Here is a 16,622-nt window from a genome sequence, read left to right as displayed (position 1 = left end):
TGATAGAAGTTTTTTTTTTTTTCATTTAAGGCTATGCTAAAACAAATGGTGCTTTTTAAGAAAGGTAAATTCCAACCTTTAAAAAAGCTATCAATGAAAGACAATTAGGTTATAATACACTACCTGGCTCTGCTAGAAACAAGTTTCATTGTAAAAATATGGATAATACTTAATATTTCTAACTTTTAGAATTAACCCATATACAGAGCACATAAAACTTGATTACAGTTCTCAATAAAATGTTTTCAGCCTTAAAAATACAAAAACTACAGTTCTCAATAAAATGTTTTCAGCCTTAAAAATATAAAAACTAGAGTACAGTTTAGAAAATTTAGAATGTAAAAATGGAGGAATGTACCCTGGCCAGGTTGGCACAGTTGGTTGGAGCATCATGCTGTAAACCGAAAGGTTGCCAGTTCGATTCCCAGTCAGAGTACATGCCTAGGTTGTGGGCTTGGTCCTGGTAGTTAAGAGAGGCAACCGATCGATGTTTCTCTCCCTCTCTCATTCTCTCCTTTCCCCTCTCTCTAAAATCAACAAGCATGTCCTCAGGAGAGGATTAAGAAATAAAAAAAAGGAAGGAAAGTAATAAAGGAAGGGAGTACTAGTATTTTTAGCTTACAGTATACTTTAAAAAAAGTGACAATTATTAAATGAAAAAGATGTATTACTTATAAATCAATGTTAATAAATTTTAATGATTAATAACTACAACTGATTTTAGCCAAAAGGCCAAGAAGTCATAATTAATAATTAATAATAGAATACTCTCATTTGAGAAATTACAATAACATGGAGGGAAGTTATGAGATGAAATCACATCTAAAGTAACAAAATATCAAAAGATGATGTCTAAAATTGACAAATTATGCTATGGTGAAATAAGAATATGTTGAAAATATATGAAGCACAATTAGGAAAAACTGTTAAAATAGTTAAAAGTGCTTACTCTTGAGAGGGGGTCTGGAGGTTAGAAAGGGGTTGGGCCACCCTTTTGTTCTAGTTTCTTTTTTTTTTTTAACCATACACATCTAGTATTTGATAAACATATAAAAATTGGTCCTTTTTAAAATTGATCTTAGTCATATATACTGAGCAGACCAAATATGACATCTTCTCTCTGAATATTGATATAGATCTATCCACATGGTCTACAGGAAAGAAGAGTAAAGATGTAACTGGACAGGCTTTATGGAACAAATTAAATATAAAGTTTATAAAGGCTAGAATAAAAGAGTTTAAATTTGAGAAATAATAGTGAGTGACTTTGTACAGAAAATAAAGCAAAGCGTTTTTAGAGAATTGAATCAACTGACATAATCTAACTTAAGACAATGGCCAGTCACTGGCAAATCTTGATACATGATATAGGTAATTAAGGCACTAAGTTGGAAGAACTGAGCTGAGCTTCCTCAACAGGGAGACATGAATATTTAAAGGCATGATATCAGAAGAAGAAAGCCCCATCATTAGAGATGTACCTCCATTTTATAAACATCTCTTCATCCTAAGTTTAATAAAACTTACTCTTTTTCTCCTTCTCTAGAGTTTCCCTCTCTTTATGCTTATCACTTATCTCGCTTTCACATAATGCCTTTTCATCTTGAATTCGTCTCAGATCATTTGTAATGGCATCAATCTGGGGTTGAAGATTCACACAGTTTTCTGTGGTCCTCAATTCATTTTGCAAATCTTCTATCATTTTGCGGGTATTACTTATTCTCCTCTGTCGGTCATGCTCTTCATTTTGTTTTACTGTTAAAGCCTGCTGAAGTTCCTCAATCTAATAAAACAAAAGACAGTTAGTACTGGAGATTGGTTTTTTTTCCTGGTTTATAGGGCTTTTGTAATTTTAAAATGCAAACAATCCAAGAACATGGGTGTTTTCCTTACTAAAAGGTATCCTGATAGAATGTTACTCTTACCAGGTTACCTGTATCTTTTGTTTTATTAGTTCACTAATATATCCCAAGTCCCTAGAGCAGTGTTTAGTATAGTTAACAGTCATTAAGTCTTTGCTGAGAACACAAAATATTTATAAAGACAATCAGCAGATATCTAAATATTTATTGGAAGTAAATACATGCTTTATATCCTGACAATGAAATTAAAACTCACATGGTATATGATACTTTCAATAAAGTAGTAATAATAGAAATGATTTCACCTTATTAATTTTAAAATAAAATAGACTATTTTCTTTCAACAAAATTATCTCCTAGTAACACTTCAAATTAATATTATGCAATTTTTATACATCGACCTGTATGTTTAGATTTGTTAACTTATATTCAGGGTAAATTATTTTCAAAAAACCCGTATCATGTAAGTCATCAGCGAAATTTTTGTAAAAACCAGACATAGTCGATCTAGGAGAGTTAAGATTTTAAGACACACACAAATATATACTTATACAATCACTTTATTAAAAAATTCAGAACTTTTTAATAAAAAATCTAGTTATCTTAATACTTAAACATTTACATTTTAATGCCTATCTATAGAACAGGTGTATTTTACTAAATGGCACCACTAGAAGTGTACCGAGAGCAATTTCTCATGATCTCATATGTCCTTGCAAAATATAATTTTAATACCTGCATAATGTCCTGTTATACAGACATACCACATTTTACCCATTCTCTGTTGTTGGAAATTTAGGTTATCAATTTCTTATTCCTAAAAATTTAGCTTTGAAAGTCAAAATAATGAACAAACACATACCAAAATTCCCTCTTCTGTATCTAACACAAAGGAGGGAAAATAATATTTGAAAAAATTAAGTTATATATCTGAAAATTAACAATGTTCAATGGGTCTAAAAGAAGTAAGCAGAAAAGAAGCCACAAAGTTCAGTCAGAAAGTCCAAGCCATTCAGGAGAATAAGGCAGGAGACAGGCAAGAGAATTAAGAATCACCAAATACATAAGGAAGTCCAAGTTCATGAAAACAAGAAATTTAAAATATAATCTTGCCCTCTCAGCAAAATACAGACATCCTAGGTAGGTATAAAAAAAAATCATTAAAGAAACTACCATGACTAATCCCATCATACCCATGTTTAGCTCCGGCACAGTTAAGTCCAAGCCTCGTAGATAACTGATCCTCACAAGGACACCATTCCCATACTGCTATCTTCCATTTCTATGAATCTTGTCTCTTCTTGTACTGACTGAAATTTGGCTGTTCCTGAGACGCTTCTCCCTAGAGCCCTCTAAAGTAGTGATCTTTACCTGCCATTCTCTTTCAGAGGTGAGGAGAATGTCCTGATTAATCCCCACTGTACTATTTCCTCCATTAACTGCACCCCACTTCAGGTCCTTTGATGACCACGTGATCAGACTTTACCACTCCTCATCTTTGTTGCTTGGTTAACCATCTCCCTCAAAATTCCTCCTCACCCCCTTCATTTATTGATGACTTTAGCACTCAACTGACTTAATGTCTTCCTCTCCATCTATGCCTATTATCGTGAGACTTCTACATACAGAAAATTCCATCTAACTCTTTGGCCTCTGTGTTCCTTGAAGTCTTCAACTTCACCCATCTTTTCCTAAAATCTTCTTCCCTCATCCACCTTGTCTTACTGTCATATTCTAGATCACATTAATCCCCCTAAATTATATGACTTCTGAAATCTACTTCCACAATCCTTCTCTTTGATCACCATTTCCTTTCCATTTTACTTACTGTAGCATTCCTATTCCAACTATCGTTTGATCCCACAGAAACCTGCAATCCATTGACCCTAGTACCTTTTCAAAAATCCATCATCCCCTTTCTTTACTTCCTTAACCTGCTGAGGTTCCACAACCCACCCTATAACCACTCCCTTGCAAAGTCCTCTTGACCCTTCACTAGTCCTATATCACACTAGCCAAGAGAAAGCCTAAATCTTTTTAAACCTAACTATATACCTTCTAGCTGTCTATATCTAAGCAACTGAACTAATTGGAGAAACACTCAAAAATGGGCCACACTTTAAATTTATGGCCATAAAACTTAAACAAGCATTTCAAGCAACCTATTGCATTTCCCTAACAAATGTAGTTGTAATTTGTTACATTCTGAGATGAGTTCACATCTTTCCCTCCTTCCTCAGTCCTTTATTGCTATAGGCCCTCTGCTCACTCAGCTAATGTTCTTGTCTTAAACTTCATTAATAGCATTGTTAAAATCAGATCAGAATACTCTGATCAGTGTTTTCATGTCTATCACCCTAACCTCCAGTGGTACTCACTCCACTTTATCATGTATGAAGTATGGAGTTTTTGATGCTGCCTATAGCTAACCCTCCAAGGATACTCTTAAGCAGTGTCTCTCAAATTATATGGTGAAAAACCATTTTTAAAAAAATTTCAAGCTATCACAAGTCTACTTTTATTAACTACAACTACAATAAATTACTAACAAACATTCTGGGAAACAATTTGGCAATTGCTTCAAAAATTAAATGTACACTCATGACATCCTACTTCTAGAATACATCCAAGAGAAGTGAAAACATATGTCCATACATAAATGTATATGAAATATTCACATAAGCTTTATTAGTAACATCCCCAAACCAAAAACAAACTAAATGCCCACCAACGGTGAATGGATACACAAATTGTGATCTTAAGAAAAATGAAAAGAAATTGGGAGAAAAGGAGACAACTGTAATTGAAAAACCAAAAATAAAAAAAAAATAAAAAAAAGAAAAATGAAAAAAAATTCATTAAACTGAACAAAAATAAAAATACAACATATCAGAATTTGTGGAACATGCTAAAACAGCAATGAGAGAAATTTATAGTATTAAGTGCATACACAAGAAAAGATGAAAAGTCTCAAATCAATAATCTAGTCTTCCATTCCAAGAACCTAAAAAAAAAGGCAAAATATACCTACATCAAGCAGAGGAAAGGAAATAATAAAGATATGAACACACATCAATGAAACTGAAAAGAAAAATATCAATTAAACAAAAGGCTGGTTCTTTGGGGGGGGAAAGAAAAGCATTAAAATTAACAAACCTCTAGCAAGAATGATAAAACAAAACAAAACAATCCCAGAAGACACAAGTTACTGATATCAGGAATGAAACATGGGTATCACTGTATCTTACAGACCTTACAGACATCAAAAGGATAGAGGAGAATATACACATAAATTTGACAACTTAGAAAAAATGGGCCAATGCCTCAACAAAGACTAGAAAAACTCATCTAGTTTGAAAAAATTATTTGAATAGCCCTAATACTACTCAGTTGAATTCACAACTTTAAACTTCCCGTCAAAAGCTCCAGATCCTGATAATATCATTTGAGATTTGTTAGGAATACTTAAGAATACTTAACAATTCTACACAATCTCCTTCAAAAAATAAAAAAGGAGGAAACCCTTCCTAATTCATTAAGCTATTTATTATCCTGATACTAAAAGCAGGCAGACAGTACAAACAAAAAACTAAGAAAACAATATCCCTCATAAACACACACACGTCTCTTAACTGTTAGCAAACTGAATTCAACAGTATGTAAAAGTATGTATTATACACCAGAACCAAGCATGGTTTATTTCATCATGTAAGGTTGATTTAATATTCAAATATCAATCATTGTAATCCATCATACTAACAAGCTAAAGATACACAATCATATCAACAGATGAAGAAAAAAGCATGTGACAAAACTCAACATTCGTTCATGATATGTACTCACATAGAAATAAGAGTGGAATTTCCTGAACTTGATAAAGAACATCTAAAAAAACCTACAGCTAATATTATAGCTAATGCTGAAAAACTGAATGCTTTCCTCCTAAGATTGGGAACGAGGCAAGGATACCAATGCTTACCACTCGTTTTAAACACAGTAATGGAAGTTCTAGCCAGTAAAATTAGGGAGGAAAATAAAATAAATAAATAAACAAGGCATACAAATCAGAAAGGATGAAATAAAGTTGTCCCCATTTGTAGATAACATGACTATCTATGTAGAAAATGCCAAAGAATCTATTAAAGAAGAAAGGTTAGAGATAAAGATAGACAGATATAGGAGAATGGAGGAATGGAGGAATGGAGGTAGGGAGGGAGGGAAAGAGAGAGAACCACCACCACCAAAAAAACCAACTCAGGTGTAATCTAACAAAACACAATGAGAACTCTATGCTAAAAACTATACAATGCTAATGAAATCAAAGATCTAAATAAATGGGACATAAACCATGTGCACAGAATAGAAGACAACATCATAAAGATTTCAATTATCCCCAAACTGATATATACATTTAATGCAATTCCTATTAAAATCCCAGCAACATTTCTCTGTAGATAGAGAAAATATTTGGATGTAATCAGAAATGGAGAAGTAAAGAACTCTTAAAATCACTTACATCAAAAAAAAAAAAAAAAAGGAAAGATAAAAAGAAAGGATTTTTCAGAACTCTGTAATTTAAACAAAGGTTTTGAACGCAAAGATTTTTTTTTTCTTTTATTCAAGAAAAATGCCTGAATCTTGGGGGACAAAAACAGCAAATTTCATGGCATTTTGAACATCTCCTTATTCTTGTTCGCCTCTCCGAAGTCCCATGGCAGCCTTTTTTTCCATTTTAAAATAACTTTTATTCTTGAATTAAAGTTGATATATATTATTATAGTAGTTTCAGGTATATACCCCAGTGATTAAACATTATATACCTTACTAAGTGACCATTCTGATAAATCTTGCACCCATCTGACACTATACAGTTACTAGAATATTATTCACTATAATCCCTCTGTACATGACATCCCCCTGACTATTCTGTAACAATCACTTTGTACTTCTTAATCCTTTCACCTTTTTCACCTATCTCCCCAATTCCCCTCCCACTTGGCAAATGTCAAAATGTTCTCTATCTATGAATCTGTTTCTGTTCTGCTTGTTCATTTATTTTGTTTTTTAGATTCAATTGTTGATAGGTATGCATTTATTGCCATTTTTTGTTCATATTTTTATCTTTTCTTCTTCTTAAAGAAGACCGTTTAATATTTTATATAATGCTGGTTCGGTGGTGATGAACTCCTTTAGCTTTTTCCTGTCTGGGAAGCTTGTTATCTGTCCTTTCAGTCTAAATAGTAGCTTTGCTGGTTAGTGATCTTGGTTGCAGGTCCTTGCTTTTCATCACTTTAAATATTTCTTGCCAATCCCTTCTGGCCTGTAAAGTTTCTGTTTGATAAGTCAGCTGGCAGTCTTATGGGAGCTCCCTAGTAGGTAACTAACTGCTTTTCTCTTGCTGCTTTTATGATTCTGTCTTTAATGTTTAGCATTTTAATTATGATGTGTCTTAGTATGGGCCTCTTTGGGTTCATCTTGTTCAGGGCTCTCTGTACCTCCTGGACTTGTACATCTATTTCCTTCACCAAAGTAGGGAAGTTTTCAAATAGGTTTCCAATTTCCTCCTCTCTCTCTTCTTTGGAGCCCCCATGATGCAAATGTTGGTATGCCTGAAGCTGTCCCATAGGTTCTTTACAGTATCCTCAATTCTTTGGATTATTATTATTTTATATATATTTTTGCTGTTCTGATTGGTTGCTTTTTGCTTCCTTATATTCCAAATCACTGTTTTGATTCTTGGCTTCAACTATTTTACTTTTGATTCCCTATAAATTATTCATTCCAGTTAACTATATTCTTAATTGCTGACTGGTCCTTTTCCATGCTGAAGTTCTAAGTTCAATGAGCATCCTTATAACCAGTGTTTTGAACTCCGTATCTACTAGATTACTTCTCTCCATTTTGTTTATTCTTTTTATGAAGTTTTGCTCTGTTCATTCATTTGGGACGTTTGTCTCATTTTGGCAGCCTGTGTTTGTTTCTATGAATTAGGTAGAGCTACTACATCTCCCAGGCTTGGAGGTGTAGCCTAATGTAGTAGGTGTTCTGTAGGGACCGGTGGCACAGCCACTCCACACACCCAAGCTAGGCACTGAATGTGTGTCCCCTGTGTGGGCTGTGTACAACCTCCTCTTGTAGTTGAGCCTTGTTTGCTGTTGGCATGTCAACAGAAGGGATTTACCCATGAGTTGATCAGCTGCAAGGACTGGCTGTAACCACCAACCACTGACCACCTCAGAATCTGCTGTGCAGGGGCCCACTGCATGGAGCAGGACTTCAGTGGGGCTCTGGTTCCTGGTGAGTCCACCCTCAAGTTTGTCGCTTGTAGAGGTGATTGGGCGGTGAAGCTTTGATGTGGTCTGAAGCTACCCCCTGGGTGTGCTGGTCCTGGGACCCCCCAGGAGGTGCAGACCAAGGTCAGCCACTGCCTGTATTCTGCCCAGGACCACGTGACATGAACTACAAAGCAATCTGCAGATGGCTGTAACTTGTGCTGGGCTTAAAGGTGCCCAGTTGAAGCCAACCTGTGAACCAAGGTCATCTACTGCTAGTACCTGGCCTGGAGCCACTGAGCGAGTGGTACGAGGCATGATGAGGCCAGATGCTGCTTGTTTGAGAGATTTTAGGAAAATCTGGAAGCATGAGCCAACACCAGCCATTCAGATGGAAGAGCAACTAGAAATAGCTGGGTGAGTCTGATATATGGGTGAGGTGGGGCCTGACAGAATCACCAGAGGGGGACAAACTGTGAGCCAGGCTGATGGGAGTTTCAGACTGCTGGCTCTGTGAGGGAGGGCTCATCAAAGAAATAATGGTTGCTGCCAGCACTTGTTTGGGAGAAAGCTGCCCCTGAGCTGTTGCCCTGATGCCAGACACTTCAGTTCCTCCCCATATGGCTTTGGAGCTTTCCAAGATGCTGCCTAAATGCTGGAGCTCAGAGGGAGTGAGTCCAAGTAAGTCTGTGTGGGGGCCCTTTAAGAGGAACTGCCTGGGACTCAAGAAGCCCTCCATCTCCCTTAGCCTCAATCCCTGCCAGTTTTTACAGCCAGAAGTTATGGGGACTTTTCCCAGCACTGGAACCCTTGCTGGAGGGCCTAGTGTGGGGCTAGAACCCTTCATTCTTCAGGGGGGAATCTCTGCAGCCAAGATATCCCTCCCCATTTTTATCTGCCACATGTGGGTGTGGGACCAGCCCATTCTGCACTTATTCTTTAATTCCCTAGTTGTAGGGCTTATTCTTTAATTCCCTAGTTGTAGGGCTTCCATTCAGCCAGATTTCCTATATGATATAAAAGGCAACTATAGTGGTATAATAAAAATATAAAACTGTATTGACAGGCTTATAGTGATTAAAATATAAATTATATGAAAATAACAACACAAAGACGGAAAAAGGGAATGAAGCTACATGGGAGCAAAGTTCTGTATACTACTGAAATTATGTTGGTATTAATAAGAACCTGATTATTATAAATTAAGATGTTACTAATTTCAAAGGCAGCCCCTAAGAAAATAGTTAAAAATATATACAATAAAAGAATAAGGGAATTTAAATGGTAAAACAGAACATATTTAACACAAAAGGAAGCAATGATGGAGGAATAGCTGAAAACAAATTAGGAAAATGGCACATGCAAATCCTACCTTGTCAGTAATTATAAAAAATGTAATTACAAAAAATGTAAATGGATTAAACACTCCAATTAAAAAACAGACAGGTAAAATGGGTAAAAATCCATGACCCAACTATATACTGTTTACGAGAACACACTTTAGACTGAAAGATACAAATAGGTTTAAAGTAAAAGGATGGAACTTCACAGTTGAATAAAAGTCTCCCTCTCCTAGCAATCCTCATTTAAGTAAACCTCTATCCATCAATTGTGAAGTCAAAAAGTTAAATGTGATCCTTGATTCTACCACAATTTAATCATTACATCTACTTCCTGAGCAACTTCTGTTGGCTCAGTTTTCCTGAAACCACCATCATCTCTTGCCTAGATGACTATAAAACCTTCTACCTGAACTCCCTGCTTTTATTTTTGCCCCACATAGTCCATTCTCCAGAAGGCAGTCCAGAGTGCTTTAAAATAAATAAAATACTGTTTTCTCTGCTTTAAAATTTCAAAGCATTCTCAGTCTCTCACTCCATTTAGAATCAATTTCAATTTCCTTTCTTTTTTTCTTCAAGGGTCATCTAATTTAGTCTTTGCCTACCTTTATATCTGCTACTTCTCAGGAACAATATTGGACCAAAGAGGTAGATACCGAGGCAGAACTGTTGAAGTGTTGAGGAAAAAATTATCCTTTTGAATTCAACATCCAGCCACATTAATATTCCAGAGTGACTGCAAAAAGCTATTTTCTGACATTCAAGGACTCAGAACGTTCATCACCCAAAGAGCCTCTCTGTAACACCTTTAGAAAATATCCAGCAAGGAAAAACTCCAAAAAACCCCTACCTCTTCAAAAGATGGAGTCACTAGAAGTGTGACATAAAAAGTAACATGATCACGTAAACCAATAAAACATATTATTAGGTCTAAATAAAAATATAAAAAATAACATTTTAAATAACTGACAAGTAAAATTTCTGATGATATTCACATGGAGTGGAGAAGAAATAAAAGCTTGCTAAGTCTGTCTTAAGTGGAAGAAATACTAATTAACCTTTCAAATGTTATTTAAGCTTTAAGAGTAATCAGTAGAATAGGTTTAGAATATATAACTTTAGAAAAAACAGATTAAGAAAACCTTGATCAATAGCAACAAAGTAGAAAGGGGCACAGGAAGAATCAAACAAAGAGCAAAAAAAGAAAGCAGTAAAGGTGAACTAGTTAAACTCCTTTACTGTGTGAAGAAGTGTCCCACACCAAATAGAAAAAATTTTCAAAACGAAACCCAGTATATATTTACAGTAAATGAAATAAATCAAAACATGATGAACAAAACAATAAAGCTTTAAAATCTAGAAAGCAAAAACTAACATAATCTCATGAAAAAATAGACAAATCCACATTTACAGGTATTGACACTTTATAAATGAGTGGATCAGATAGGTAAAAAAAATTAGAAAAGTACGACATCTGTGTAAATATAATTATAGTAAGCCTGTTCTAACATATCTTCACACCTAAAGATAGACTACACATTCTTTTCAAATATACATAACCAAATATGAAACTCCAAAGGGCACTCAAAATATTCTAAAATAAAGTTATAAAGACCACGTTTATTAACTATAAAGCAATATAACCAGAACACTACATAAAAAAGGCTTAAAAATTCCATATTCATAAAAATTAAAACAATAAAAACTTTTATATAACCTTAAGTAAATGGAAACATTAGAATAAAAATGATAAAATCCTCCTTGGTGGTGTGGCTTGGTTGGTTGGAGCACTGCCCATGCACTGAAAGGTTGTGGGTTTGATTCCTGGTCAGTGCACATATCTAGGTTGTGGGTTTGATTCCCAGTTGGGGAGTATACGATATGTTTCTCACATCGATGTTTCTCTCTCACATCAATGTTTCTGTTTCTCCCTCCCCACATCCCACTTCCTCTCTCTCTAAAATCAATAAACATATCCTCAGGTGAGGATTAAAAATAATTATAAAATTTAAACTGAAAAAACAATAAAAAATTAATACCCTAAAATGTATTTATTAAGAAAAGCTCTGCACAGCAAAGGAAATCATCAACAAAATAATAAGGCAACCTGCTAAGAGAAAATATTTGCAAATCATAATATATATGGTGCAACCACATGAAAAATAGGTTGGAGGTTTCTCAAAAAAAAAAGAAAAAAATAGAACTAGCATATGACCTAGCAGTTACACTTCTGGGTATTTATCCAAAGAAAACAAAAACACTTAACTTGAAAATATATATGCACTCCCATGTTCAATGCACCATTATTTACAATAGCCAAGATATGAAAACAATAAGTGTCCATCATATGAATGAAAGAAGAAAATGTGACATATCCATAATGGTATATTATGCAGCCATAAAAAAGAAGTAAATTCTGTCACTTGTAACAACATGGATGATACAGGAGGGCTATACTAAGTGAAATAAGCTCATAGATACAAAGAACAGATTGGTGGTTGCCAGAGGTGGGGGTTTAGTGTATGTGTGGAATGCATGACTGGTATTAGAAGATACAAACATCCAGCTTAAAAAATCTGTAGTATTTATGGAGATGTATGTTAACTAGACTTATTGTGGTGATCATTTCACAACATATACAAACAACAAATCATTATGCTGTACACCCAAAACTAATATAATGCTATTTTTTTAAAGAAGTGAATAAAAGAAACAAACAATAAAAAAGCAGGCCCTAAAATCTTATCCTTTGCAACAGTATGGATGGACATGGAGAACATTATGATAAGTGAAATAAACCAGTCAGAGAAAGACAAATTTCATATGATTTCACTCATATGTGGAAACTAACAAACAAACTGAAAAAGCAAAACAGGCAGATTCACAGATACAGAACAGGATGACAGGTAAGGTGAGGGGAGAGTAAGGGGTAGAAGGATTGAGCAAAAAGGAAAAAGGACTCACAGACATGGACAACAGTGTGGTGATTGCTGGCAGGGAGTGGGGCATAAGGGGACTAAATGGTAATGGGAGAAAATACAATAGAAAAATAAATAAAAGCTATCTCTTAAAAAAAAATTTTTTTTTCCCAGAGACTCTTAGAACTAAGAAATGTCACCTATAGAAGACATCACATAGAAGAAAATTACTCCAGCTCTACCTCCTATCCAAAGTTCCCGCACTCCACCCATATACATACCCGGAGCAATAACATTGGCAGCCAAGCTTCTGACAGGAAAATCTGAGGTTTATTCTCTAGAGAAATATATGAAAGAGGCCTGGGACTTGAAGATAAAGGCAAAGAAAAAGGAGTGAGCCTGAAAACTGGGAGATTAACATAATGCCTCAACTACCAGACATGCTCCAAGTTATATATCTAACCCTAAGACAGATAATTCAAAATTTAGTTTCTGAATGGTCCTGGAATATAGAACCCCACATGCATTCTGAGATCTGTCAGCTAAAAAACAATTTTGCCATCAAGCCCCATCCATGAAAAAGAATCTGTAATCAGCTTTTCATAGCTTACTCTTAACATAACAGAATAAATTCCTTATAATTTAATATAATTTACTTTCTGCTATTAGGGTAACTGAATCCAATTTTATCATTACTCTAACTTAAAAATAAAACAAACTACAGCCACACAGCTGCAAAGAACATAATGCAAATGTACGAGTAGTTTTGATCAATTTTTCCTAATTATCCTCTGTGCACCATTACACTTCCAAATATTAGTTTCCCTCACAGATTATGATAAGAAATATAGAATGAGAAAGATCTTAGATAATTCCCAAACAAGAGACTGTCCCCAAATCCAGACCCAAACACAAATGTTAGTGCAAATTAGCATAATAAAAATTTCAATAAAAAAATCTTACATGTTTATCTTTCCTTTCTATAACATCTTGCTTTTGTTTGCATTTTTGAGATGTCTCCTTAATATCTGTTGCCTGTGAAATTGAACCAGAAGAAGGGAAATTAGTTAAAAACTTATGCAAGTGAATTATGTGCTCTATCCATCCAAATATTAAGTTGTTATGTAAGTTAACCATCAATGCTTTTCCATGATTTCTTTCAAACCGAATACATAATTATCACCAAAAATACATTATTCGCAAATCTATAAAAGGTTATTCCTATTGATATTAAAAATTGCAGCAATATGCAGATATATGTAACTCTTTACATTTATTTTCTCATGTTCTTTCACTTGATCCTAAAAATAATTTTATAGGATAGCAGGGTCCATAGTTTAAACCATTCTCAAAAATAACATTTGACTCCAAAACCTCCCTAAAGAATGAAAGTCATGACCATCAAAATTTTAGTTATATTTTCAAAATATAGATAATATTTCCAATGCCATTATATACTATTTATTCTAAGAAATATCAAGTTTTCTACATCACCCTCCTCCAAAAGGTACATATTTACAAAGCAGATTAATAAGTTCACAAAAGGAGTTCACTGTTTGCAGAAATACTACTCTGAATCTTCATAATTAAAAGTCACATTTCATTTTTCTCTTTTCCTATCTTGGTATTTCTATAAAACAGCAACCTTCCAACAGTGATGATTAAAACCTTGTAAGCCCTCTGGTAGTAGAATTTCTCATCAAAGAATTTAAAGGACCAAAACTACAAATCTGTAACTACTTTTTGTATGTGCTAAAATAAAATACAGGAAGCCCAAAATTGAGCCAGAAAAGTACCTTCGCTTTGATTTGAGCCTCCAAATTGTGACGCTGCGTTTCAATTTCTTCAATTCGACGTGTCATAGGAATCTGCCCATCTTTAAGTTTTCTGACTTCGTCCTTCACTCGGTCCCGAGCTAGTTTTACTTCTTCATATTCCTGACGAACATTTTCATATTCCTTGCAATTATTTTTAAAAAACAGAAGTTAATGCATTAGTAGCTTAAATTAGCACACACACTAAAATCAAGGTAGAGGCAGAAATTAAATCTATGAAAAGACTTTTGATATCCATTTGGCAGGTTTATTAATATAACATTTGCCCTCTGAAACAACCTCAGAAATGGTGAATACAAACATAATGATTTACTAAGAGTTTGATACTCACTGAGCATTTATCTCCATCAGTAGTCTGTACTCTGATATTCATCTTTCCCTGTTTCTTAAACTGATAACCTAATGGCCTCTCAATAAAGAAGGGATCCAGGGATGTATCAAGAAGCAAAAGAAACTCAGTTATGAAAATAAAAATGAAAAAAGTGGAAGACAAAAGAAAAATGAGTCAATTAAAAAAAACAAAATGGAAGTATGCAGGTGAAAATGATGCTGTCATGTCATGGGAATTCATAAAAATAAGTGGAGCACTAAGAAGGCAGTAAAGAGTGAATTCGAGATGAAGTTAAAACAAGAAAAGAAAAACATTAAAGCCCCTCCAAAAAATCATGAAAAATGACTGGTATCACTCTCAGACAGTAAAAAGAAAAAAACTACACTTCATAAAACAAAGACAAAGTAGGTGTAAGAAAAATAATGGATGTAGAAAAATGTAATCATAACGAGCTAAAGAAAGGAAAAAGGTTAATAATGGCATTATGGGACAGAGTAGGTTGAGGCAGGGGCAAGGATGGTGGTGGGAGGAACACAGAGGTGCATATTTTTCCAATCTACCAACAATTATTTCCATCCTAACCTTGGAACAAACATTATAAAACTTTCTTATTCCATGTCACCCCTTATAAAGGAACGTACTGAGGGAACTGAATCTTTACCCAAACTGTGATCATAAATAATAAAATATATATCACACAATGATAAGAAACAGTAGCCTCAGCAAAGCATGTGAATGGATTACAGTTAATACCCTTCAGCTATGGGTCTATAGCTGAATTTGATATTAATGACACACACCACGTAAATTTTCAGTGGCCCGAGGGCACTCAAAAATTTAATTTATGTAAACATTTTTAGATCTTAACTATCTTTAAAGACTAAAATCTGGAAGTAATCTCATATTTGAGTTTGTAGACTTAATAAAATGTTACTTGTTATCACATTAATAACAACATAGCACACAGCTATACGATAAGACAGATGAATTTTATTATATATGATATAAAGCAAAACTGAACAAAAGCACAGAATTTGAGTTTTAGCCCTTTTTTATAACTTTTCCTGCTGCTCAAAGAATCATTATTTTAGCCTCTAATAATTAAGACTTACCACCCATGGCCTTTTTGCTTCAAGCATCTCAATCAAATCTAAATGTCGCTTACGTTCATAGAACCTCTCCACATCTTGTTTATATCTTTCATTCCTCTGAATCATTTTCTCTAGATATTCAGTTTTCCCTTTGCATGAGGTCTGAAATAAATATTTGTTTAAACAATTAGTTTAACTTAAAAACAACAGGTCAATTTTTTAACAACAAGAAATGTACAATGCTAACAAAATTTCACAATAAAGAATTTCATAGTTCTTAAGAACTATGTAAAACTAATATGCACACATAAGTTCTGGTCTAGACTCTATAATTTATTAGTCATGTGACTGTGAGGAAGCCTTGCCAAATCACTGAGCCTGGACTTCTTGCCTAAAGAGAAGAAAGTTATTTGCCTCATTCATCTCAAAAGGTAGAAGCAATTCACTTGCTAAAGGTGAAAGTTCAACAAAAGCTGTAATGTGATATGCAAATAAAAATATTATTACTAATGTTATGAACACGCATGACTTGACTTAAAAGAAAGCTAAAATTTAGCCTTTAGATTGCAAAACAGAATAATAAATACAAAGATATACTTAGAATTTAGTAAAGTATACAGTTTTTTCATTTATAAGACAGCTTCAGTGAGTGTTTCAGATGAGAATACTAGATTGTTTGATGTGGGAAAAGTAAAAGGACTGATGGGAGTATATGAAGATAAAATAATTACAACTCCTTTGGTCATTCACTCTGAATAATGCAATAATAAAAATAATATTAAATTATAACAAAGCACATATTGTCAAGCATAGACAGTTACAGTTTAAGAAAAAGTGTCACTTTACAAGATTTATTACAAAAATTTATTAAAATATTTTGGTTGCTGGACCCTGAAAATGATTCATTAAATAAAACACCTTTTCAAACGATATGTAAAGAAGATATTTTAAATTTATATGTTTTATTAAAGGT

The 16,622-nt window shown here is 34.0% G+C and overlaps 1 protein-coding gene across 2 annotated transcripts in view; it reads right to left on the bottom strand.

Annotated features, from left to right (window-relative positions):
• SMC5 (structural maintenance of chromosomes 5) overlaps positions 1-16,622 on the bottom strand; it is an 83,312-nt gene that overhangs the window by 40,967 nt on the left and 25,723 nt on the right. For both annotated transcript variants that reach the window (XM_090274168.1, XM_090274169.1), the window contains exons 6-9: positions 15,671-15,811; positions 14,189-14,350; positions 13,356-13,427; positions 1,528-1,783 (exon numbers count right to left, since the gene is read on the bottom strand). In XM_090274168.1, the coding sequence (XP_090130294.1) occupies positions 1,528-1,783; positions 13,356-13,427; positions 14,189-14,350; positions 15,671-15,811 (631 nt within the window). The remainder of the gene's footprint in view (positions 1-1,527; positions 1,784-13,355; positions 13,428-14,188; positions 14,351-15,670; positions 15,812-16,622) is intronic.

This window comes from Furipterus horrens, unplaced genomic scaffold (genome assembly GCF_987537825.1).
Source record: "Furipterus horrens unplaced genomic scaffold, mFurHor1.1.pri manual_scaffold_4, whole genome shotgun sequence".
Lineage (NCBI taxonomy): Eukaryota > Metazoa > Chordata > Mammalia > Chiroptera > Furipteridae > Furipterus > Furipterus horrens.
This window is presented reverse-complemented; position numbering and strand designations above follow the sequence as displayed.